Raw genomic sequence first — 24256 nt, 5'->3', positions numbered from 1 at the left:
CAGCCTTTCCCTCTCTGTCCCTTTCTTGACCATCCTGTTTGCTTCCTCTTTCACCTCCTCCTTTCACTTGGTTTCCTGCCTGGTACATTTGACTTCTTTCCCTATGTATTCCTTCCTTTCCTTCTCACCATCTTGTCTTGGTTTCCTTCCAAATTATCCCTTCCCTGACACCTTTGTAAAGCTGTCACCTTGAATTTCTGTCTTTTAGAGTTCTTCAGACAGTGTTCAAGCTGTAGAATGCAATATTTGGCAGTCTTTCTTAACAGCAGCTTGGTGGCAGTGGCTGTGACCCATGAGAAACATGAGCTCCTCTGCTTGGGGCAGTCACACTGCCAGGTGCAAACCTGGGCTCATCTTGCAACTCTGGTCATGGGATAGAATCAAACAATAGAATCACAGAGTCCTTTGGTTTGAAAGGGACCTTTAAAGGTCATCTAGTCCAACCCCTCTGCAATGAACAGGGACAGCAGAAGCACTGAAAGAAGGAGCATTCTGCATGAGGATAAGTATTGGAGGGCTTGGACAGAAAGCAGGTCCCAGCAGGTTGTAAAAACATGTAAAATGTCACAATCCAGCAAGTCTGGCAGTTCCATTGTAATTCTGCAGTACTGATCTTATGAGAGATTTGGAATGGCATTTGCACAGAACTGATTCTTCAGCTGCCTGAGCTGTAATGTCATGAGTGATACAGGAGAGTCTTCACTTCTGCTCCAGGATCTTCAGTGATTGCTGCCCCTAAAAGGATGGCTCTGTTTTAGACTGGCAGTAGGATTTTGTTACTGCCTTCTTTTAAATTCCTCACCCCCAGATGACTGTCCTGAAGATTGAGGAAAACAAAGTCCATGGGATGCCAGACATTACAGCCTGGGTACCAGATTTGCTGCCACTCTTAACCTCTCTCAGCATCTCCCTCCATCAGCCAGAGACAGGCTATCCATATCTTCAGTGGCCCATGAATTTTCTGATGGGCAGTTCACTGTGGCAATTAACAAAAGTATCTGAAGAATCACTTGTTCTGCATAGGGTTGAGGTTTGATCTATCTACTGGACCTCAGGTAGCTGTAATCATCTTGAGTATTGTTCCTGAGCTACTTGCTCCTGCCTTATTCAACAAAAAATTGTTTTAAAACAAAGTGACATTCAACTAGGACTGTTGCAAGTCACTTTAAAAGTTCAGCAAAGAGGATCTAGCAGTGAAATGGCTTTTCATTACTCTTAGAGTAGACCAGAGCTATGTGATAGGAAAGGGTAAGTAAAAGAGAAGGTGGTTCTGGAATAAAGATGATGTTGCAAGTGCAGTCCTCAAACATAGTAGGAGTGTCAGCTGATGCACTAAATGAATTTCAGCAAAAATTTGAGTTTGGTTTGGTTTTGGTTATTTTTTTCCTTCCTTACCATCTTCTCTCTCAAGAGACTATTAGTAGAAGGAAGTGGTTTTATTTTTAACATCTCTCTACTTGAAGAAAGTAGAGTCAAGCAACAGCAGTTGTTTCACAGAAATACAGGAACCTGAAGATGTGTTTTGTGCCAAGAACTGATTTAGTTTCATAATGAAGTGGTTTAATAACAGTTGCCATGAAGACATTGCAGGATTAGAGTGATGGTGTTGAGCAGGGAATTCCTGCCTTGTCTGAGAGAGTGGGCAAATAGCAGTGCCTTTCTAGGCTGCCTTATGCTAGAAGAGAAAACATCTGAGAGTAAACAGAGAGAAATAGGGATGATTTGAACTTCCTGCACCTGCAGGCATCTTGAAAGGCTGTCTTGAAACTCTCCTGTCCCCCGCGAGCTGTGTTGGATCAGTAGATGAGGGCACTCCGTGGCTCCCCTAACAACAGTGGTAATCCCATTAGTTGGCATCATGGACAAGAAGAGGTGCAACTCCAGCTGGAGGTGACAGCCAGGACATTTGCTCCCCTTCTTGCACCAAGGTAAGTAAAGAGGAGAGAGGACACAAGGCAGAGGAAGGTCAGAGCTGAGTAGGAAGGAAGAACAGAAATGTGTTCAAAAGGGGTACACAGTTCACACTGATGGCAAACAGTGCAGCTCACACAGAGCAGTGCACAGGTCCTGAAAAGATCAGATGTTCTTCCTGCTGATTTTGTGGCCCTTCTGTTGTCATCTTCCATGCACAGAACACCATTCTGAACATTCCCACTCAGCACTCCTAACTTTCTCTTCTTCATGGCCAGTTGTGACCCTCTGGACCATCCCAACCTAAGGTTTCTGAAAGGCTGGGACAGAATTCCACAGATGCACTGCACACTTGCTTACTTAAGATGTTCTCTGCTGAAGGGCAAACAAGAACACAGTTTCTTAAGAATAATACTCTGGCTCGGTTGCTCCGTTGAATTAATTTTGTGTTTATTCAAGCTGAGCTTTTCATATGACACATTAATTCCCTAAAATGACTAATTTGAAAATGCAGTGTTCACATAAACATACAATATATTTGTATGTGTGTGTGATGGACGTTGATTTATTATGGTCATATAGAAAACATAGCTTGAGTTGTAGATAATAAATTATTCTGCTGGAACATCGTATTTTGCCACATTGCCTCTGAAAGGAGTATCTGTATTAAGTTAAATCACACACAGTGGAACCTCACTAACCCTAGTGCTTTCAAACAGTGTAAGCTTTTGAATTCATGGAGATTTATACTGCTGCAGTGTAGTGGTGGCCAGTGGAAGGACACATTCTTCCCTTTTGCTCTTTTTTTTTTTTTTTTCTTTCAATTAAAAGAAATAGCTATCTTATAAAACAGCATAATCTAATAACCTTAGCTTGCTTATACTGAACAAAAAAATTCTTCCACTGAGAGAGCACTGTGCAGCGGGGTCATTTGCAGTTTTGGGGTTCAGCTGTAGGGACAGTCCCTGGCAGTACAGTCTGAGCACACCCTCTGTGCTTTGTAGAGCCTGAGTTCATCTGGAGAATTGCTTAACAACTAGCAGCCACCCTCAAAAGCTGTGCTCTGTGTCTGAGGGCTTCCCTTCCTGACCTGCCTGACCATAGTGATACAGTGAGCAATGCTTAATTACAGACATTTTGTGTTTAACAAAATGACATTTTCCAGTACAGAAACAAATCTGAGCAATTTTCACTCTCTTGGACCATTCCACTGGGCTAAGGGACCATCTCAGGCAGACATCCTCCAGCTCCTTTCACTTTTCATCACCACTCCGTGCAGTTTCTCATTTCCCCTGCAATCACCATCTCCTCCTGATCCCTGTCTGTGATTCCTGTTTCACTCCTCCTAATGCCATAATTTTTCTGCTTTTCCTGCTTTGGTGTGACCTGTGTCACCAGGACCAAGTGCCTTTCCTCCCCCTGGCTTTCCCACTTCCACTCCTGAGCTCATGTTTGGGAAACTGCAGTAGCCATGCTGCATCTGCTCTAGGACAGAGTTTAGGCCTGTACAGACTGAAGACTAATTAGGTCTACAAACCATGTCTTGCCTCTGTTTTTCAAGCATAATGGGTACAGTACTTCCACTTCTGGTTTGGACTGTCCTCCAGATCTTGATGCTGATGGAGGTCGAGAGATGCCATATAAAAGTTAGGTTGATACAAGAACCAGTAAGAATAGAGGGTGTAGGTCTCTCAGGATCTTACTGAAACAGAGAAAACCAGAGAAACAGTACAAAAATAAAATCAGTCAAAGCATTATAACTTTCTCAGGACCAAACTACTTAGGTCTCTAAATAATCATCCAAACAGGAAACCAGATTTATTCCTCACCTGCAGTAAGTCACTGCACTCTTCCCATATGCCTAACATTCCAGGTTTGTTCTGTCACCTAAAACAAATTTGCCTGCAGTCAGTCTTAAAGCTGCCTAGAGATTTGAAGTATTTTCTTGTTAAATTCTACAAAGACGATGTCACGTATCGGGGTACTCCGAGAGGGCTGCGTTATAGGGAAACCAAGATGATGGAAAAGGGAGAGAATAATGGGCTTCTGTTCACAGCTTCAGATCTATAGGATGTATTGTAAAATAGAGTCCTGTGCATGCCTTCCACAAGTGTTCTCTGGTGGTCACAAGCATGCAAGAACGTCAACTATAAGTGGAAATGAAAGCCTTTTATTTCGAAGTCCTCTGGCTGTGCTGTGAGAAGCCATCTTCGAGCGGGGCCTCCCATGGTAATTACAGCCATGCTTTACTGAAAGCACATTTTGTGCACTCCATGTGGGGAGCGATAGGACTTCTCAAAAGTCAAAGGCTCGAAGAACTCCCATGTGTTTCTGATCTAATTTTAAGTCTAGACTTGCTTTATTTAGTTTCTTTTGCTCGGCATTTGCCTAGCTAAAGCTTTTAGGAGTTCTTTTAAAACTGGGAACAGGGTGGGGGGGGGGGTTGCTGCTAAGGTTAAAAATAAATGTAAAAACTTTTCCTTTTTTAAAAAGTTTTTGCACGGGGGTAAGAGCTCCCCTCCGGTTCAAAACCCCACTGAGCTCTTCAAAGGAGAAGTCTCTGCAGCAACATCAGGGAGTTATTAAATACATACTTAGTCCACAATTTTCATTGGTAAATTCTTTATGTCTGCCTAATGTGTGCTAGTTAGAAGAACTGATTCTTTTTGCAGACTCGTTTATTCAACCCCGGGGGGACCTATGATCTCGTGCCCCTTTAGCACTAACTTTTACAAACAGTTTAAAAAAAAAAAAAAGGCAGCAAAACAAATAAAAAAAATAAAAACAACCCCAAGGACAAGAGAGTGAGTTAAACGGGCCAGGCAGCGGGATACGGCCCGAAAAGGCAGCTGAAATGTTGGCGACAACAGCCGAAAGGCTTTCCCGCAGCAGCGCCGCTTCCCTCGGAGCTTTCTCCGGGGCCGGGGCCGCCCCGCGGGCTCCGCTCAGCGGGCGCTGCCCGGCCGCGATAACAGGGAGAGACCCGTCTGCGCCGCTACCATCCGCTCGCCTCAGACTAAACACTGACCTGGGCTTAGTCACATATTTGCTCACTGGGATGGCAGCTCGCGGGAGCAGGGCTGCGGGGGAGGCTGCTCTTGCCCGCTTTCCCCCGGCCGGGCCGCGGGCAGGCTGCAGCTCCCCCTGCCGCTCCGCAGGCCCCGCTCCCCGGCCTGCCCGCGGGCCGCGGCTCCCGTGCGGGGCCTTGGCTCGGGGGCGATGGTGCCGAGCCCACGCTCGGCCTCCTCAGGGCTGTGCTCGGGGCGGCTGCCCCGGAGTTGGTTGCTGGCTCTGTTGTCTGTAGGTGGCCCAGGCTCCTGCAGCGCTCCCGGGACTCCCAGCCACTGCTCCGGCAGTGAAGGAGCCAGGGAGAGACAAGGGACAGGGCCTCGCCTCTTGTTTTTGGGGTTGAGATTCCTGTTAGGGGGTGAAAAAAGGTCTGAATGCTACTCCCAGTGTAGAAATGGTCACAGAATGATTTGTGACCTTCCCTTCACAGGGAAGTCTAGGGTAGGCAACTTCAGGGCTTGTTCGTTCTTTCACTCGCACTCGAGCTCCAGCTGGTGCCGATCGATCCCGTGTGCCCGTGGCAAAGGAAGGGAGGGGCTGTTCCCTAAGCTGAGCCCCTGTGCTCTGCCCAGGGCTCGGGAGCGCGGTGCCCCTTCCTGCACTGCTGCAGATATCCCAGGAGACTGTCCGCGGCAGGGCTGCAGGGACATGCTGCTGCTGCAGCTCCTTTCCCCAGCGCTGCCTTTCCCAAACATTGCCCCTCCTCTAGGAGGCTCTGCGGGCGGAGGTCCTGCTGCCCCAGTTTGTGCGGAGGGTTAAGGAGCTGGAGGTGCACGGGAGGCAGGCAGCACCCTTGAGGGGCTGGAGCTGAGGAAGGCTCTGCCCGCTCCTCACGGATGTGCTGCCCATGCCCACCGGGAGGACACACGGGTGTTTGTGTCACCGCATCCCAGACACACGTGGGAGCACCCACAGACGGGTCAGAGCATCCACAGACGGGTCAGAGCATTCACAGATGGGTCAGAGCACCCACAGATGGGTCAGAGCACCCACAGACAGGTCAGAGCACCCACAGATGGGTCAGAGCACCCACAGACAGGTCAGAGCACCCACAGATGGGTCAGAGCATTCACAGACGGGTCAGAGCATTCACAGATGGGTCAGAGCACCCACAGACGGGTCAGAGCATTCACAGACGGGTCAGAGCATTCACAGACGGGTCAGAGCATTCACAGATGTGTCAGAGCACCCACAGATGGGTCAGAGCACCCACAGATGGGTCAGAGCATTCACAGATGGGTCAGAGCACCCACAGACGGGTCAGAATTCCCTGCTCTGAGCACTCCTGTCTGTTGGGCAGTGACACAGGGACAAGGATGGGTGGCTCGGCAGCAGCTCCTCATCAGAGCATCCCCTTGGGGAATCAGCTTCTCCTGAAGCACTTGGCACTCTGCAGTGGGGAAGAGCTAATGGGGAGATCTTCCCTTCAGGTCTGCACTGGGCTTGAGTGGAAATTCAAAGTAGCGCCCAGGGTTCAGTAACAGTGCTGGTTCAAAGGGGAAACAGGGCTTGGGCCTGATGGTGGTTCAGGTTTGGTTTGACTGATTATATCCAGGAAATCCTCCCACTGTGCTCTCCAGTTTCTGATCCTGCTGTGTTAAATGCAATTTGGCTAAATTGCATTATTTGAATCCAGTGGGCTGCATTTAACCTGGTATTAAAATGCATGTTTGGGCTTTTAAATTTGATATGAAGACAGCTGTATGCATTTTCCCTTGTTTGTCAATTGCATACATATGATACGATGTTTTCAGTAAGCGCTAAACAATGCAATGTGAGGCATTTCAACAAAGGAATAATTTAATGCAACCCAGCAGAAATGCAGAGCCTTAGAAGTGGTTCTTTATGAAACTACAAATTTTGGAAATGGGTCCAGAAGACCTACACTGGAGCAACACAAGAAACAATAGTTAACACAGTCACATTTTTCCTGTAAGAAAAATACACCATGAAGAAATTATATTTTGCCTTTTTTTTTTTTTTAGTTTGTTGATTTACTTGAATGCTTTAGTTGGCATATTTTGTATTTGTTGCATGGTAGGGATTAAAATTCTCATTTCTTCACCAAAAGAGAATATTGTCGCACAAGATGCACTTTGAGCCAAACGAGATTTTTTTTTTGTCAAGTGTAAATTTGTCTCACATATTTTGTTTCCAGTTCAAAGAAAATTAACACATTGTTACATTCATTTCATCTTCAGTTTAGCTTTAGCAGAATGAGACACATTTCCTTCCTAATCTTCTTCAGAGCCACAACTGTCCCTACTTGTACAGGTGGAGGATGGGTTAGGAAGGGCTGCACATTTGTTAGGGCAAATTATGAATTTATTATTATTAGAAAATTTTTAAAGAGCTCTGCTGGAGCTGATGGGAACCAGCCTCAGCTCCCACCTTGCTTAGAGCCTGGGTGCAGGCATGGGCTCTCCTGGTGATCTGGGCTGGGTTAAGGAATAGAGTACCTGTACTTCCTGCTAAAGAAAGGGAGCAAAAACACTCTGTAAGGCATGGATTGGGATAAATGCAGCACCAGAGCACTGCTGGAGGGTGCTGGACAGCTGGGTGAGGGAGCAGGCTGGAACAGTCTCAGGCTGTTTGTCCAGCACACAGCAATGCCAGGCAGGACTGCAAGCTGGTGCAGGCAAGTGTCAGCTCAGGCTCTGCATGGGCAGAGGTGGAATGGAGCAGCAACAAAATACTCTTTGTAACTAAGCTGAGGGAATTACCTCCACACAGCTCTGAGGTGGACCTTCCTGCACTCAAAAAGGTAAAGTGTTACACACCTACCAGAGAGGCTCTGTCTACAGCTTCAGCAGAGCTGGGTATTATCCTTGGTGAAGGGAGGGAGGGATAAGTGCCAGCCTGGACTGCAGGTAGGATGTGCTTGGAGATCCCACTGCTGCTAACTCTTGCTCTGGGGTCTCTTATCAGAGGATGACAGAGTTCAAATTAAAATGTAGGGGTTTTAATTACACAGGAAGATTGAATGAAGGCACCTAAGTCTTCCCAAAAAATCTGTGACTCTTTAGCACTTCCTGAAGTTGATAGAAAAATGCATTCGTGGTGAATTAATGAATCCAGCAGCCCTGGCCATGACTGGCATTTTCAAGACTGGCCATTGATTTAAAGCCTCAAAATGTGCCTCAGATTCAGGCACATCGATAGGCCTACAGTTGGCCCAGGTATGCAAGAAGCTGCAGATTTTCCTGCTCCTGCAAAGCAGACCTGAAGTTGCTTCAGGCTGCTTTTCCCAGTCCTGAGCCTGCTCTGAAATGTGCCTGTAAGTCTGCTCTGTGAGTGTCCAGGCTGGGACTGACCCCTGAAACCAGGGAATAACAACCCTGCCCTGCTGGTTTGCGTGGCTCCAGAAGGCAGTGGTGTGTGCAGAACCCCCAGGCTGTGCACAGTGATGGGTGAGAGGGTAAAGCATGGCAGAAATGGCAAACCCATTTCCTCCTTCCTTCCTTCCTGTGGATGCTCAGGGGTGTCTAGCATGCGTGGCAGTAGGATTGTTGTGTGTACGAGCACGTGCATGTCCATGTCACAACAGCCAGAGGTGTGGGTCTGTGCTCAGGGTCTGTGCTGAGGGTTTGTGCTCAGTGTTTGTGCTCATTGTTTCTTCTCTCTCTCTCTCCAGTCGAAGACCGCCCCCTTCACCTACTCGGCCCACTGTAATCCGTCCGTTAGACTCCTCCCTGTTAGACTAAAAGGAGTTTCTGGCATGTCACTCGTTGTTAACCAAATCTGTGGAAACAAATTGCTTGGTAACTGTCACAATAACCAGTGTATAGTCGCATGTATGGACATCTCTAGGCAAGTAACCAATTTTACTGATATTCTCTGTCCATTCCGCATTGTTTATGAGGTCTTCAATGTTTGGGGAAGGTCTGTGCTGCCTTGACTTTTCCTTCTGCAATAACTGATGTTAGCTAACTTACTGACACATATCTCCACCCAGACAACTGTGCTCACAGTCCTCTATAGCAAATGGAGGGCTTGACTCTGTGTGTCTTTGTGCATGTGTTGATTTGATCTGCTGCTTTTTTTCCCCCTCTTACCTGAAAGGAATCTTGCTTTTATTTGTACCTTCTAGGTTTTCTATTTTCTCTTGTAATGGCTAAACTGGGCAAAGAAAAGCCATGTGGTTTCTTACCAAGCTCTTCTGAAGGCCCCACACTTCCAGATCTCTCTTGCAAGAGGCTTGCTTCTCCTATAAATTGTCCTTATCCAAAATTTAGTTCTAAGAAATGTTGTTTAACGAGCAGGGTGTGTGTGGGACAAGGCATGTTTTGCTGTATTCCCATCCTGGCAGCTGCCATGCCAGGTTGGTTGGGTTGGTGAGGAGCAGGCTGGGGACAGGGTGGTTTGGAGGGCTGGGGTGTGACACAGCAGCGTGTGCCAGCTCCCTCTGTCCCTGCTCACACTCCTGCTCCCACTGCGCTCCTGGGAAGCGTGGGAGGGGAGTGAGTGCATGGAAATGGGCTGTGTGCAGGATCCAGGGAACTGAGCACTGCTTTTGGTCCCTTTGTGACCCAGAAGGACACAGAGAGACAGATACATGCACAGCTGGGCTGGGTCCCCCTCCTGTGCCCACTGTGAGAGCTCCAGCCTGGACTGGCAGCTGAGCCTCCCAAGGGCCAGGTTTGGATGTGAGATATTTGTGATATTTTCACATGCCAGTCAGTAAAGTTTTCCTGTGTCCCCTGTGTAAAGATTTTCTTTTTGCATCACACGGTCCTTGCACACACCTTGGTTTACAGCTAAGTTCTGGGAAGTGCTCAGCTGTGCATCCTGGATTATTTTAGCAGCTGCTCACTGGCAGAGGTGCTCTCTGCCTCTTGTTTTGCACGTTATAAATTAATGCATTATAAAAACCTTTTGTCTTAACTGCATTACTTCACTTTAAACACTTAGGGTCAGTGTCACCCTTAAAGCTTAGAACTTATTAACAGAATGAAACTAGAGAGGAATTTGGCCTTGTTCCTTCAGAAAATATGAATTGCTGCTATTAAAATTATGGTTACAGATCCCTTGGCAAAGCAATTGGTGATTTCAAAGGCCCCCAGTACAATCAGTCTAATAAATGTATTTATTGAGACTGCTTGTAGGGCTCCAGTATGCTGTAGCCCCATCATTAGGAAGAATCCAATCAAAGAGTCACAACAAATGGGGATTTAGCCTGTTAATTCCCAGGCTGCTGATTAGCTGTGCTCACCAGTGCAGCAAATCATGTTTCAGCCTGCAGAAGAGAGACAAGCTTGGGAAAGCATCCTGATTTGTGTGCTAGCTTAACTTTCATTTCCTGTCCACCCCATACTTGTGCCACATGCCTGGGGAGTCTGGAGGTCACATGTGAGGTTGCCAAGTGCACAGAATCAGCTTTCAAGGAAAAGGTTGAAAACACAACCACAGTCATACTAATTTTTAGTACAAAAAAGAAAACATATTTTGATGATTCTTCTTGTCTTCTACACAGCTTTCCACTGCTTAGTGCTCTCTGCTGTAACCTGTGCTGCATCTGTTGGATATAATTTTGTAAACAGCCACAGTATTGTTGCCTTGCCAGCACTCCTGTGTATCCAAACAGTTTAACAGAACTCTGTTACTGACTGGCAGCTGCCTGCTGATGGGAAGCCAGGTTTAATGCCTGAGCCACAGAGATCACTGATATCACTTCTGATATCAGAATATCAAAGTCTGATACTCACTTGGTGATAGAAGACCAGGATGGACAGGTCTTTCAGCAGCCTGGTCTAGTGGAAGGTGTCCCTGCTCATGGCAGGGGCTTGGAACAAGATGAGCTCCAAGGTCTCTTCCAACCCAGCCCACTCTAGGACACTGCAAGGCCACTGTCTGGGTTTATCCCACCACAGCGCAAGGACTCAGACTAGTTGTCCTTTGTCCAGAAGAGCATGACCCCCAGGAGGTGATCCAGGCCTGTGTGGCTGCATGGAACAGGAGGGCAATGCTGGTAATCAGGAGCCTCAATTACATGGCACAGCTCCTGGCCTAAAATGGTCTTTTAAATGCTCTCTACTTGAGACTCCTTGATTTACTTTATTGACTATTTCTGCCAAGCATAAGGAAGTAGGTGGCACAACTGAGCACTGTCCTTTACTCTGCCCCCAAGAAACTATTTCTCAGCAGTAATCCTGAATTGTAAATAAAGCTCTCAAGGGTGGATTTACCTGAAAGAGGAGGAGGAGGAGGCACTGAGGCGTCAGCACCATCTGGTCCTGTGCTTGATGCTGAGGGTGCAGGACACAGCTGCACAGCCCTCCTTCCTCTGCATCCTCATTCAGATCTCATTTAAATCTGGCCCTGTGCCCTAAATGCAACACTTTTAGGTGTGCAGGTTAATAAAAAACCATAAGCACAAATCCAGGGTTTGATGATTTCACCTCTTCTTGCGTATGTGCTTGTGAGAATAAACCACATAAACTTGTTTCTAGGAAAAACACTTGAATGCTTCCCAAGAAATTGCCACATCCAGTTGAGTAAGTACTGTCCTCCAGCCTTGGCCCACTTCCTTCTGCTCTAGAGTGCCTGGAATGGGTTTGTTTGTCCCACTAACTCCTGATGCTGGCAAGTCCCGTCCATCCCGTCCCTTGTTCTTGGAGGAACAGCCTTGGCAGCAGCTCCCTCCATGCCCAAAGGAAAGCAGGACAAGCACCCTGTGGATCTGCCAGAGGGACTGAGCACCTCTGCAGAGCCACTTAGGTGGGATGAGCCAGGTCTGAGCTCCGTGTTTGAGTAGCACAGGTTGCTCTGCCCTTCTCTGCTTCCCTCTGGCACTGCTCTGGTTGCCAGGGCATAGTGGAGCAATAATGAAGCAACACCAGAGTTTCTCATCTTAGGTGAGGTGCACAAAGATCTAGGTGGTGTAGTTGCTAAGTTTCAGGAGGGTGCTTAGCTAAGACTGCATTTAGGCTGAGCCTGGATCTCTGCCCAGGGAACATTTCCACCTCACCCCGCCGTGGCTGACCAGCAGCTGAAGAGCTTGTGTGTGCTGTGAACAACTCTGGGCCTGGGATCTCAAGGGATCTTGTGCTAGGGTTAAAAAGATTGTATGTTCAACAAAAAGGCTTATGGACATAGTTAATGTGTGTTTATTTTATTGCTGATCTTGTTGCACTTTCTGAGTAAGCCTCCTAAAAGTAGATTATTTATTATATTAAAGAAGATACATTATAGGTTATGGCATTTCATGTTCAAGTATAACATAGAAAATATTATCCTCCCTGTTCCAGACAGCTCCACTAACCATGATGTGTACAGCATATTGAAATTCCTGACTAGTTCTGTCCTTCTGTCTTAAAATAGTCCACCCTCCTGAATCGAGAGCAGACCTGCTTTGTCCCTGTGCCACCAGGGAGCCTCCCGGTGCCCTCCTGGCACAGCTCCTCCTGCTGTGGCGCTGCCCCTGCTCCCAGGCTGGTGCAGAACAGCTCCTTTGTGTAAATGATTGTTACTCTGCCTGTCTTTCCTCTTGCTTTGTCTGCAGGCGAGCTGATGCCGACGGCTCCTCCCGCCCCGACAGCCCTCCACTCTTGCTTGATCTATGATTTGTCCCACCTTGCCGGCCGTTTGCTTTACTGCTGTCTCTTTACTTTTCCAGGACAGGCTAAACGATGACTTCTTTTTTTAAGAAGCAAACGCTTAATTTCTTTCTGATTTTTTTTTTTTTTTGCTCTGTATGTTAATGCCCTACTTCATGTGAGCCAAAACATCTGCCTTTGGTTTCGTAATCTGTAAATGGTTCCTGGTGTTGACCTTTGAGCACAGCGAGTGGATTCCCGAAACCATGGTCATCAATGAGCATCACATACACCTGCTGTAAAAATGTTATGCTGCATTTCTGAACCTGAAATAAACTGTCATTCTTGATGGGCTTTTATTATTGCTTTCTGGATGTGTATGAGTGGTGTCTTCTGTCTCTTGCACCATCATGTCAGCATTCCACAGTGCCTCTGTGGGGACTGCAGGGAGGATTTATTGGAGGTGCTGCTGTGCTGAGATCACTGGAGATGTCATTAAAGGGGAGGTGGAACCTGTTGGGAAGCATTCAGCCTGCTCCCCTGCAAGGGGCTTGGAGTGCTGCAGAGATATTTTGCTGGGAAATGGATGAATGTTTTACAAGCAGTACCTGGGGTTCACTGCACTGCTGAAGAAAGCACGTTCAGAGGAGTTTCAGAGCTGAGCAGAAGGTCAGACTCAATCCTCCAAATCAGGAGTTGGAGTTAAAATATGCCTGAAAGGGATTTCCCTCTAAAGATTGTGTACAAATGTGCAGATGTTCTGATTACTCAGTTCCTCCTGCAGATCAGGATGAGCCAAGTAGCTGCAATCAGTGCTTGGAGATGGTCTGTAGGGCACAAAGAACACAACAGCTTCCTCTGGGAACTCCACAATGGCTAAGGGGGTCCTTAGGTTTTGGCAAAAGAGGGAGCAAAAGGTGGGATGAGCACAGGAGGAATATCCCTGCTGTTTCCTGTAACATTTGGAGATTATTGGTCTTTAATGGCCCTGGCTGGGGCAGTTTGTGCCCTTCCCCTGAGGGAACAGCAGTGTCCCACTGTCCCCCTCTGGCTGGAGCCTGTCAGGTCCCCCTGGATGAGCCTGGAGCCAGGAATGTTGGTCAGGGGGAGCTCAGTGCTCTGTGCTGGGTAGCAGGGGGAGCAGCTGCTCTGTGCACTGGGCCCTCACTGCCCCAGGGCTCTCCAGCCTTGGTCTGTCCTTTCCCAGAAATGTCCCCTCCTGTCACCCCAGGGCCATCCTCTTTGATCATTCATCATTTCATCAGAGCCTCACAGAAGTTCTACTCAAGAACAGTGTTTGAAGCAGATAGTGGTGAGAATTTTAAGGCTGCCTGGGGAGAAGCTCTTGCAGAGGGTATAATTTGCTGCAAGAAAATTAGAAAGCCTGTGAGCAGTGACCTCCACACCTGGGATGGGATTGTTCTGCTTCTCTGGCACTGGCAGGTCAGAAGGGAGGTGGTGAGGATGAAAGCCAGGCTGTGCTGAAAGCCAGCTGATTCTAATCTTGCTCTTGCTCTTTTCCTTAATATGCATGTTCTGTGCCTTTTTCTCTTAACCCATTTTATTAAGATAATTTTGTATATGAGTCATTTTATTGTATCTTGGCCTTTTGTTTTAAATCTCCCCCTCTCCCTGTGATTTTTGGGTTATTTTTTGGTTTTTTCCTAGGCGACCTCCACCAGCTGTTCCAGGAAGATCATCCTAACACACACATTTCTTTTGTGTTACATGCAATGTCTTTTTTTTTTTTTAATCCAAAATTACCTTTAATTTGTGCTAGCCTATTTGTAAATGAAAGATTTTATTTTCAGATGTCAATGATAAGCCTGGATGTAAAGAAAATAAAATTCTGACTACAAAAGGAGTCTGTCCTGTGTTTCTATTGAAGGCTCTACTCCCTCTTTCTCACACAGATACATTCTTACCCTGTGGGAGAAATTACCTGGGCTCTGTGGAGCCTCTCACCCTCCAAGGTTGTGGAGGGAGGGATGGACATTCTGCTGGAGTTCCAGCACTTCTGAATGCATTCAGCACCAGGATTGCTCCATACAAATGGAGCAAATGGCTTAGCATTAGCAGGAAGAACAGCCAGCAGAGTTCCAAAACATGTCCAGTGCAGCAGCAGCAGCACCTGGCTGAGCGGAAACTTGAAGGAGAAGAGTGCAGCAGTCTCTAGACACTCTCTAGACTGATTAATCTGCACAATTATAAATAAATTGCAGATGTTCTGACCATTTTCATCAAGCTAAGCCTCTGAATTCCTTGCAAGCCGACCTTACTGGAGCATCTGAGCTCAGGCAGCTGTAAGGAGCTACGTCTGGAGTTCCAAATATGTCCATCCCTGTGGGAAAGAGAAAATCTGGGATCTAGATGATATGCTTGTTTTGGGTGCCAGAGAAGTCTATGAAGGGTCAGTCTAAAAAGGAGGAAACTGATGGATTTAACTGGCTGTTTTTCCTCCCAGGAAAGCCAAGGGTGTATCTTACAAACCATGCAGGTAAGTCAGGAGGCCCCACTGGGCACTGGACTCCACCATGGTGTTTTGGGGCCCAAACCAGAGGTTCCTGGGCAGTGGGGAGGTGATGGTGAGAGGGAGCTGCAGGGCTGCTGCTTGGGATGGGGCAGAGGGGGGGATGAGATCACTTTGTGTGTGCAGAAGGAGCCAGGTCACAGCCTGCCTGAGATTGTTTTCCAGCCTGATTTGATGCAGCTTTGCTGAATTTGGGCAGTTCCTCTTGCTGCAGCTGATTTAGGTCCTGCTGACCTCTAAAATGTCCAGGGAGCTGCTGAACCACCTGCATGAGCTGGTAAATAGCAGACACTGAGTTTGCTCAAAAGAGAAGGGGATATAAGCCCAGAAAGCCATGGACTTACATTTTCCCTTCTCACTTAGACTTGGTCTTTTGGTAGAGTAGAAGAGAGAAACAGCAATGGTGTAGTAAAAAGTGGGGGAAAACCCCAAACCCTGCTCAATACCTTTGAACTGCATGTGCTAAACTGGGAGTTGCAGGGACTGGGTCAGGTGCTTCCCAGCACCCTGAGACAGGGAGCAATGGAGATCTACAGCTCCAGGAAAACAACTGTGCCAAGAATGGAGTAGCTGAGGGTGGCTGCAGCTTTCACCTGTGGCACCCATCAGGTGCTGAGGCAGAAACCCCTCAGCAGAGTTCAGGAATTGTGCACTTTCAGGACTACTGCAGAAGTAACAGCGTTTGTAGCTGGTGAGCTCTTGAGGAGGTTCTGCCCATGCCTCAGGTAAAAGGGAAGGGGGATAGACTGAACTTTACAAGCTGCTTTTTCTCCAGGTTGTTAAAAAATCTCTTCTGCACTGGGGGAAGCTCTCCCTGCAATCCCTCTGAGCTACAGCACAGCACCAACAACAGATAAAAGGTGGATGATATTTTAGCTCAGTGGCTGGGCCACAGCACCCTGCCAGGAGCTGCTACTGAGCTCCCAGCTGCTGTTGGCTCCACACATTAGGCTGGAAGGCACAAACTGGTCTCTTGGGGCATTTTATGGTGGTAAATCCTCCTCACAAATCTTTACCATCTTATGAAATATTTAGGAAAAAATATTGTCAAAAATAGGACTCCAGGTTCCATGGGTTTAGGGCAGCCATTTCTAAAATCTCTTCAGTAGAAAGGCACAGGAGCTGGGAAACCCTGGCACAGTGGAAACAGGCACAGTGTGCTGGGAAACCCTGGCACATTCTTCAACATCAGCTTACAGGGTGGCTTTCTGAAGAAGCTGTTTCACCTTGTCTGTGCTGTCTGCAGCCTGCCCTGGTGGTGTGGCCAGGGGCAGGAGGACAAGGGTGACATTACAGAACAGTGGATGGGTTAGGACCAAAATCGTGGTTTGGTTTCCTGATCAAAGGGCCAAGCTTTGTTCTTCACAGGCTTCCCAGCTCCAGGCCCCCACGTGGGGAGGGACGTGGCCCCCTGAGAGCACGGTGTGGGTGGCTGACCCTGGCCTTTCCCTGCAGCAAAGCTGGAGATGGAGGTTCCAGCTGGCACATGTCAGCAGCTCCCCCAGGAGCAAGGCTGATCCCCAGCCACTTCACAGCTACTCACATTTGGCCAGCTTCAAATCAAAAGAAAGTCCCATGGAAGGACTGATTTCAGTGGACTGAACCTTAAGGGAAAGAAACTTGCAATGCAAAAGAACCTTTAACCCCTTAGGGATGGGTTGATGAAGTGTTTGTGGCATCAAGAGCCAGGACCCCCCCCTTGGGTCTCAGTGGGGGTTTGCTCAGGGAGCAAATGCCCAAAGGGCATCCAGCTTTACTGGGTAAGTGTAGAGTATGGCCAAATCCTGCTCTGTAGAGGATATTCTGACCTCAGGCATGCAGACATACCAATAATGGCCGTTTCTACAGCAGCTTAAATAGCAACAGCACTGCAGAGCACGTGTCCTCAGGAGAAGGTCAGGGAAGTCCCAGGGAAACCCTGCCTGCCCTTTGTGCCTCTCCTCTCTCCTCTCCTCTCCATTCCTCCTTCCTTCAAGGTCCCTTTGTGCATCCAGGCTGTGGATTTGGTTTTCATTTCCCAGGTTAGGGTGAGCAGGTGTCTCTGTGGGCAGGTGAGGGGAACTGAGCCTTTCCCCAGGGGATCTCTGGGCAAGGACTGAGGCTGTCCTAATCCAATCCTAGAATTCTATGGCTGGTTCTAAAGAGATGAAGGGAAGGATGGGGCAGAGCAGAGAGGTCTGGGGCTGTGGGCAGCAGGTAGGGCTGGGTGGTACACAGTCTGCATCCCCTGGAGCTGGGGGATGGAGCCTGCTGTGGGTCCCTGGACCTGCACAGGTCCCTGTTCAGGCTGAGGGCAAGGTGGCAGCCTGTGCCCATCTCCACCACTTGAAATGTTTGAGTGGTCAATGCCTGCAGCTTTCCTAACCCACAGCTACTTTTGACAGTGTGAATTTGGGAAAGGTGCTTTGTGGGGAAGTATTCCCCCCTGGAGGAGTGGGTGCAACAGAAACTCTGCTTTCTTGCAGCCTCTGCTGTGATAGCCAGGGGCCAAGCAGACGAGATTTGGTTGATTTTTGATTTACATTCCAGCCTTGCCCCTATAGCAATGGGCTCTGTGAATCTGTTTGGGATGGCAGCGTTACACTGGCATTAGCCCAGTGTCAGATGGGACATCGGGTCACCGAGCAGCTTTCTGGGAAAGCCTCCTGTGAAAAAACAGTCTCCTTTCTGCAGAGCTAAAAAATGTCATCTTGATTCGGAGCATCTGGCTGGCTGTGCTCCCTGTGAGACCTGAGCACGGGCTCCAGACCTCTACAGGTTTTAATTAAAAGCAAAATGAGATGTAGTCGTTACCACGACGACAGCAGCAACATTTAACACTTGGCAAGAGCAGTAACAAAGCGCTGGAGGTGTTGGGGACTCCGCCGGGGGTTGCTCATTTCCGAGAAAGGAGCGCCTGAACAGCGCCGGCTCGCTGGGACGGGGAAAATCGAGCAGAACGCTGCACTCCTGCAGCTTTTCCGGAAGAGAAATTCCATCAACCCCGGGGCGGTGCCAAATGCAGCGCTGGGATATGGGGCTGGGGCAGGTGTGGGCATCCCTTCGCTCCTGGGGTGCCCCTCCGGAGGGCTCTGCTCGCCGGGCTGGCCGCGGGAGGGGGACAGAGACAGGGACAGGGGAGGTCCCGGCACCGAGGCTCCCTGTCCCCGCCCGGCCTCCAGCGGGACTCGTTTGCCGGGAGCGCCCTCTGTCGTGGTGGGAGCGCTGCCGGACAGACGGACACTGGTCAGACGGGAGCGGGTGGGAGCTCACGGGCTCTGGCATCCCCCCAGCAGCTGGATGTGCGCCCATGGGGTCTGTGCTGAGCTCCATCCCTGTGCCTCGCAGCAAGGCCAGATCTGCCTCTGGAAAGGGGTCAGAGGTGAGAGGAAGGCGTGATGCCCTTTCATCCCCCCCTCTCCTACAGGATTTAGGGTTATGTGGTGTTTGGGGGTGATGTGAGGCTATTCTGGCACCCACCAGGGCGGCGGTGCAGCTGAGGACGGCTCTGCCTCCGTTTGAGCCCTCATGCACGGCCCTGCAGCTCCATCAGCCCCCACTGCCCCAGCGACCTCACCAGGCCCTGCCCTCCAGCCCTCCCCGAGCAGTGCCCAGTCCCCTGCACACCCTGAGGGTCCTGGGGCTGACACTCCGTGGGACACATCCTCTGTATCCCCCGGCTGGGGCTGCATGGCCAGAGCCAAATCGCCTGCCCACAGCCCTGCAGGGCTCAGCTCCTTGCTTCACCACAACCTCACAAGTCAGGGCTGGATGCAGATCCTGGGGGGAACGCAAGAGTGGTCCTTGTGAGAGACTTTATTGGCTCAGGTGTAAACCCCCACAGGGCCGTCCCCCAGCCAGGACCTTCCACTGCTGACAGCAGAGGGTCCCCCAGGCCTACATGAGGAACCTGGAGAGGTCCTCCTTGATTTCAGCCTCATCCCACGGCCCGTGGATGTTGTCCTTGAGCAGCTGGAGGCGGATGAGGCAGTAGGGGCAGAGGCAGGAGACGGCGAGCAGCAGGGAGGCGAAGAGCACAGCGCCCACGCTTGACACCGTGGCCAGCCCTGCCAGCGCTGCCAGAGCAAAGAGCACCGTGACCCCCACATAGCAGCGCGGCGTCCGCGCCTTCAGCTTCTTCTGCAGCATGGGCCACAGGGCGAAGATCTGCATGGCGAAGGTCACCATGACGAAGGCGTGCAGGGCGCGTGGCAGGCGCGAGGCCAGGCACACCGAGGCGAAGATGGCCATGTTGAGGGACAGCGTGCTGGACACAATGACGGCGTTGGCGCCGTAGTCGAAGAAGATGAGGTGCCCCAGGAGCATGAGGGCCGACATGGCGTAGATGGTGTCCGTGCTGATGGACTCGGTCAGCGTCTTCAGCACGGGCGAGAAGCCGTAGGTGAAGGCGGCGAACACCAGCGTGCTCTTGAGGTCAGCCCAGCGCGTCCGCCCGCTCGCCCAGCGCCCGGCCCCGCCGTCCACGGCGTCGAACAGGACGTAGCCGAGCAGGGAGGACACCAGCGCCGCCCCGAAAAGGCCCTGCGGGCTCAATATCCCGGCGTCCATATACCACCAGGTGAGCACGAAGACGCAGACGCTGCACAGCTGCTGCACCACGACTCCCGACTGGAAGACCACGGCCTGGTACCGGTACTGCCGGGCGTGCACGTTCTTCCGCAGCTCCTCCAGGAACCGCTGGTCCACGTAGTTATCGGGGAAAGGCTGGCGCTCGTACAGCACCTTCTGCCACTGCCGCCCGGGCACCGGCTCCATGGCCCCGGCACGGGGGGTGCTCTGCAGCCCCGGCCCCGCCGCCGCCGCCGCTGCCGGAGGTGGCGCAAGGGACGCCGGGGCGCTCACGGCTGCCACCTCCCGGCCGGAGCCGCGGGACTCGAGCCGGAAGGGCGGGACACGGGCCAGAGCCCCGGGCGGGACAGGGACCGGGGGCAGGGTACCAGGGCCGGGCTCCGCCATGCCTCAGACGGGTCACTTCCCCCCCGGGCTGCGCTCCCCGTTCCGTGTGAGCCTCAGCAGCCTCTGGGGGTGGGTTCAGGGCACAGCGCAGCTCCGTGCTGGGATCTGCTCCTCCCGAGAGCCGCAAGTCCTTGTCCCACTCGCAGCTGCTGCCAGTGGGTACTGGGCGCTGTCTCGCTTCTACCTGGGCCCGCAAGCCGGCCCAGCGGGCAGGAGGGATGCTCCTGCTCTGGTCCCACACCGTGGCGAAGGGCTGAATTCCTGCAGCCGCCGAGAAGGGCACAGCCGGCCGATGGGATTTAACCAGGGCCTCTCTGTGCTTGGACATCTCGGTGCGTGCCCAGCCTTGCTGCTGGGAGCATGACCCCAGCCCATGCTGCAAGCCCCACTCCCTGTCCCTGTCCAGCGAGGCACCTGCTTTTCTGGCCAAACCAGGCTCCGGCAGGCAGCTCAGGAATGTGGGTGTGATGCTACAGGGCGCCCTTCCCCTGCAGCTCCTACCTGTTCACAGCTCAGTCCTGCCCTGCCCGAGAGAGGAGCAGGAGGAGGAGAGCAGCGCTGGAGAGAGGCAGCTCTGCAGGGACATCCATCTCCTGTGCTGCCCATGCCAAAGAGACTCAGCGTGTGCAGCAAGGGGATAAGGGCATATTAAAGGAGGTTTCACAGAGGCCAGAGGTGTTTTCCCTAAGTCTGTGTTTGTTTGTGCTCAGGTCAGAGCCTTCCCAGCCCCAAAGAGGTTCTTGCTGCTGAGAAGCTGCTTCATTTGGCCTCACCTGAGAGGCCTTGGCCCGGGACAAAGCAGCCCCAAACAGTGCCCGGTTTGTGCTGTGGGAAGGGGCCTTCATGGCCCTGCTGTCCCAGCGGCAACAGGCAAAGAGCTGTCAGTTGATTTCACCCAGAGCCTGCCACGGGGGACTCTCCAAACACATACCACCTCATCAGATACGTGCAGAGCAGCAGGTAACACCCACACTGCTGCTGTGCCTTTGGGGGGGCCTCAGGCTGAGCCACACCACAGTGACACCTCAAAAGTGCCACCTCCCAGCTCTGTGTCACTGCACTTGCTCAGCAGGGCAGAAGCAGCTGCTCACCCTGTGCAGGTACCCCCTGCCAAGGGGCGATGCCAGCGGGCTCCAAGCCAGGATGGAGCTGGACTCGGTTTCAGCTGCCCTCCCTGGAAGCCCCCAGCCCCACGCTTTGCACAGAGCCGTGCACGTGCCACCATGTGCACAAGGCAGTGCCCACAGGGACAGGGAGTGCTGCCAGCTCCTGTGATTGCTGGCATTGCCTTGGTGCCCAGGGCCTGGGAACTTGAGATTTTGAAAGAAATGTCCTTCTCCCAAAGTCATGGAGTAAAGCTGGGGCATGCAAGAGGAAAGCTGGGAGGGCAGAGAGCCATTCCTGCTGCCTGAAAGTTGCCACGACCACCACAGAAGAGGAATGCCACCTTCCGTGCTCTCACTGTGGGTGGTGGCAGCAGGTTTGCTGTAACCTGGCCCTGGGCTCTGCACATCTGTGATGCTTTGGAGACCAAGAAGGGCAGGCTGGGCTGGAGCATGAGGCTGCTTCCACATGGTCAGGTCCATGTGAAAACCCCAGTGGAGAGAACAGAGGTGATGGGTACTTTGTGTGCCCTTTCAAATCTCTGCTGTGGGCCAGCAGAGTGCCTTTGGAGGCAGGGGGAGTGGGAGGCTGGGGCTGGTCAGTGACTCACAGTGCTCCTGAGCCATGCTGGGTGATATCAGCAAAGCCAAACCCCTCGGGGAGATCCAGCACAGCAGCTGGAGCCCCCCACGGGTGCCCACCCGGATAAGGGGATCTCTCTGGAATTGGCTCTGCACCCTGGCAATGCCAGCCCAGGGCCGAGACCCATGGGGCCTGGCACTCACCTGGTGCTTGGGGGAGCCCAGCAGGGTCTGGGACGAAGCAGCTGCCACTGCTGTGCTGACACTGTGTCCCTGGGTGGGGACAGCATGTGACTGCCACGTGTGGTGGCACCACCCACGGTGCAAAGGACAGCTCAGCCCTGCCCAGGTGGCCCAGACTTCGCCGCAGGGCAGTGACTCTCCGGGACAGTGACTGTCCTGGGCAGTGACTCTCCTGCCTGCACAGCTGTCCTGGCAGGACCCGCCATGGGACCCGCCACGTCACTGTCACCAGCCGGCCCTGCTGCTCAGAGGGGACCTTGTGCCATGGAGTCATCCCCCAGCCCTCCTGGGAGCTGTCCTGGCAGGGATAAGCAATAGCTAAGGTCAAGAATACAAAAGTCCTTTGTGAGCATCTAAATTCCCACTCTAGGTTCTGCGCCATGAGACCTCCCTCACCTCACAGTTTGGTGTCCCCAAGTGCCACTGGCCTTTGGAGAGGCTGTGGGGTGGTGAGTGCTCTGAGCCCATCTGCTGAGATGCAGGGATGAGGAGCTGGGTGCCATGGCCCTACAAACTCTGTGTGTGCTGGGGCTTGGCTCTGCCCTGCCCTCTGCAAAGGGACCCTGCTGCAGATTTGTTTAGAGTCTGCCTCCTCTCAATGTTGGAATACACTGCTGAAGTTGTCTGGAGGGAAGGCTGGAAAAGGTGACAGGCTGGGACTGAAATAGCTGGGATTGATCTGGACCTCCACTGGAGATATCTGAATATCAAAGTATGCAGGCACTGCTCCCCCACCACTGGCTCGGGCTGCCTCCAGGTGTGTCTGCAGGACGGGACCATCATTTGTGCTGCAGAAATAGGCTTCCAAATAACTGAGCAGCACACTCTGCTACGGGTCTGAGCCAGCCTGAGGCTGCACAGAGGAGGATGGGTCCTGTGCCTCTCCCTGTCCCTCAGACAGGGCTCTTCCCCTGTGTCACCCCACAGGAATGACAGGGCACAGCTATGGATCCCTGGGCCTCGTTTCCCTGCCAAGCCATCCCCCAGCCTTCCCCTTTGACCCTGGAGCCAAACCCTCCCTCCACAGGAATGTTGCTCAGGGAGGGGGGAGGTTGGCACAGCTCCAGCTGCTGCATTTTTCCATGTCCAGAGATGTCTCCTGCCTTAAAAGGCCCCATGACAAAGGCTGTGCCTGCTCTCCTGCAGTCACCTATTTAAGGATTGTTTGGATTCAGTCCCCAGCACGGACTGGGACAGCACCAGTCCAGAGCCTTGCAGCTGGGCTGAGCCCCCTGGGGGGATACTGGGACAGACAGGGCTGGTTGCCCTGGGAGCCCAGCAGGGCCTGCCCATGGTGCTGCTCCAGCTCTCCCAGGCTCTCCCTTTCCTGTGCGCAGGTCAGATTTCCTGAGCTGAGGAGGTACCAAGGCTGCTGGAGAAACCCTGCTCAGAGCTCACAGAGCAGTCCAGGCAAATGAGATTGGGTCTGAGAAGCCCACACTGGACTGGCATCTGCCATGTTTGGATTTGCTGAGCCCAGAGAAAAAGGGGGAGAAAGATGGGAAGGCTGAGGATCTGGGGCAGGAGAGATGAGATGTGGAAAGACACGTGCCTGCAGGGATTTGACCTCTGGAACACACAGCCGTGGGGGGGCTGTGAAACTGAGCTCCCTCGCTCCTGGCATTCCCTGACGGTCAGCATGGATCCCTGCAGCCCTCTGGCAAAACAGCCTCCCCAGCACCCGGTGTGGGCTCTGGAGAAAGGGACAAGCCAGCCCAGCCCAGGGCCTGGCCAGCTCCAGGGCAGTAGGTCAGCAGGGCCTGTTTTGCAGGGGAATTCACCAGGGTCAAGCTGTCACATAGTACAGATGTTTTTTGGTTTTTAATTGGCTTTAAAAAAAGAAAACCCCTAGGAAACTACGGCCAAAAATGACATCAGCAATGTGCTCTGTCAGTTGCAGGGTGCTCCAGGGTAGGATGAGTCCAAACTTCAGCTGCTCAGGTAAGCTCAGCTTGACCTTCAGCTGTATGTGGCACATCTCTAACACAGAGATGCAGGGAGGAAACCAGACCTTGGAGATAAAATCATAAAACTGCCCATGGGACATGAGTGCCCGCTGTCATGGAAGCTGGAAGGTGAAAACTGGGATTTGGGAACAAGGAGGGTCTTACGGTGCACATGGGTGTCTCCAAGACCTGGCATAGCCGGGCTGGGGCTCCAAAACAAAGCTTTGCACAGTGTTTTCTCACTCTGTTCCCCCTTGTTTAGCCCTAAATGTGTAGTGTAGGGATGAGATGTGAACTGCTGACCCAGCTCTTCCACAGTTGCAGGTGGCAGAACACTGAAAAACCCAACTGCCCAGAGGGTAAAAGCAACGTCCCCCCAGG

General features: G+C 51.5%; 2 protein-coding genes across 5 annotated transcripts in view; one reads left to right on the top strand and one right to left on the bottom strand.

Moving 5' to 3' along the window:
• The window catches only part of DNM3 (dynamin 3), a 171593-nt gene extending 158729 nt beyond the window's left edge, over positions 1–12864 (top strand). For 3 of the 4 annotated variants that reach the window (XR_009487549.1, XM_059854656.1, XM_059854658.1), the window contains one exon: positions 8615–12864. Coding sequence is in view for 2 of the 4 variants with exons in the window: in XM_059854656.1 (XP_059710639.1) it covers positions 8615–8684 (70 nt within the window). In the remaining 2 variants the exon portion in view is untranslated. Of the gene's footprint in view, positions 1–1743; positions 1929–8614 lie in introns of all 4 variants that reach the window. The other variant, XR_009487550.1, reaches the window with a different exon arrangement.
• Positions 12865–18822: 5958 nt separating this feature from the next.
• PIGC (phosphatidylinositol glycan anchor biosynthesis class C) lies at positions 18823–20408 on the bottom strand. Its single transcript, XM_059854654.1, has one exon. It carries the CDS (start codon positions 19999–20001, stop codon positions 18922–18924), a length of 1080 nt encoding a protein of 359 aa, XP_059710637.1. The 5' UTR covers positions 20002–20408; the 3' UTR covers positions 18823–18921.
• Between the last annotated feature and the right edge of the window lie 3848 nt (positions 20409–24256).

This window comes from Haemorhous mexicanus, chromosome 9 (assembly GCF_027477595.1).
Source record: "Haemorhous mexicanus isolate bHaeMex1 chromosome 9, bHaeMex1.pri, whole genome shotgun sequence".
NCBI classification, from domain to species: domain Eukaryota; kingdom Metazoa; phylum Chordata; class Aves; order Passeriformes; family Fringillidae; genus Haemorhous; species Haemorhous mexicanus.
Note: the sequence above shows the minus strand (reverse complement) of the source record. Positions and strands in the feature narration are given on the sequence as shown.

What these genes read in the sequence shown, in the direction of transcription:
- PIGC (XM_059854654.1), bottom strand. Translation starts at nt 20,001, where the DNA reads ATGGCGGAGCCCGGCCCTGGTACCCTGCCCCCGGTCCCTGTCCCGCCC.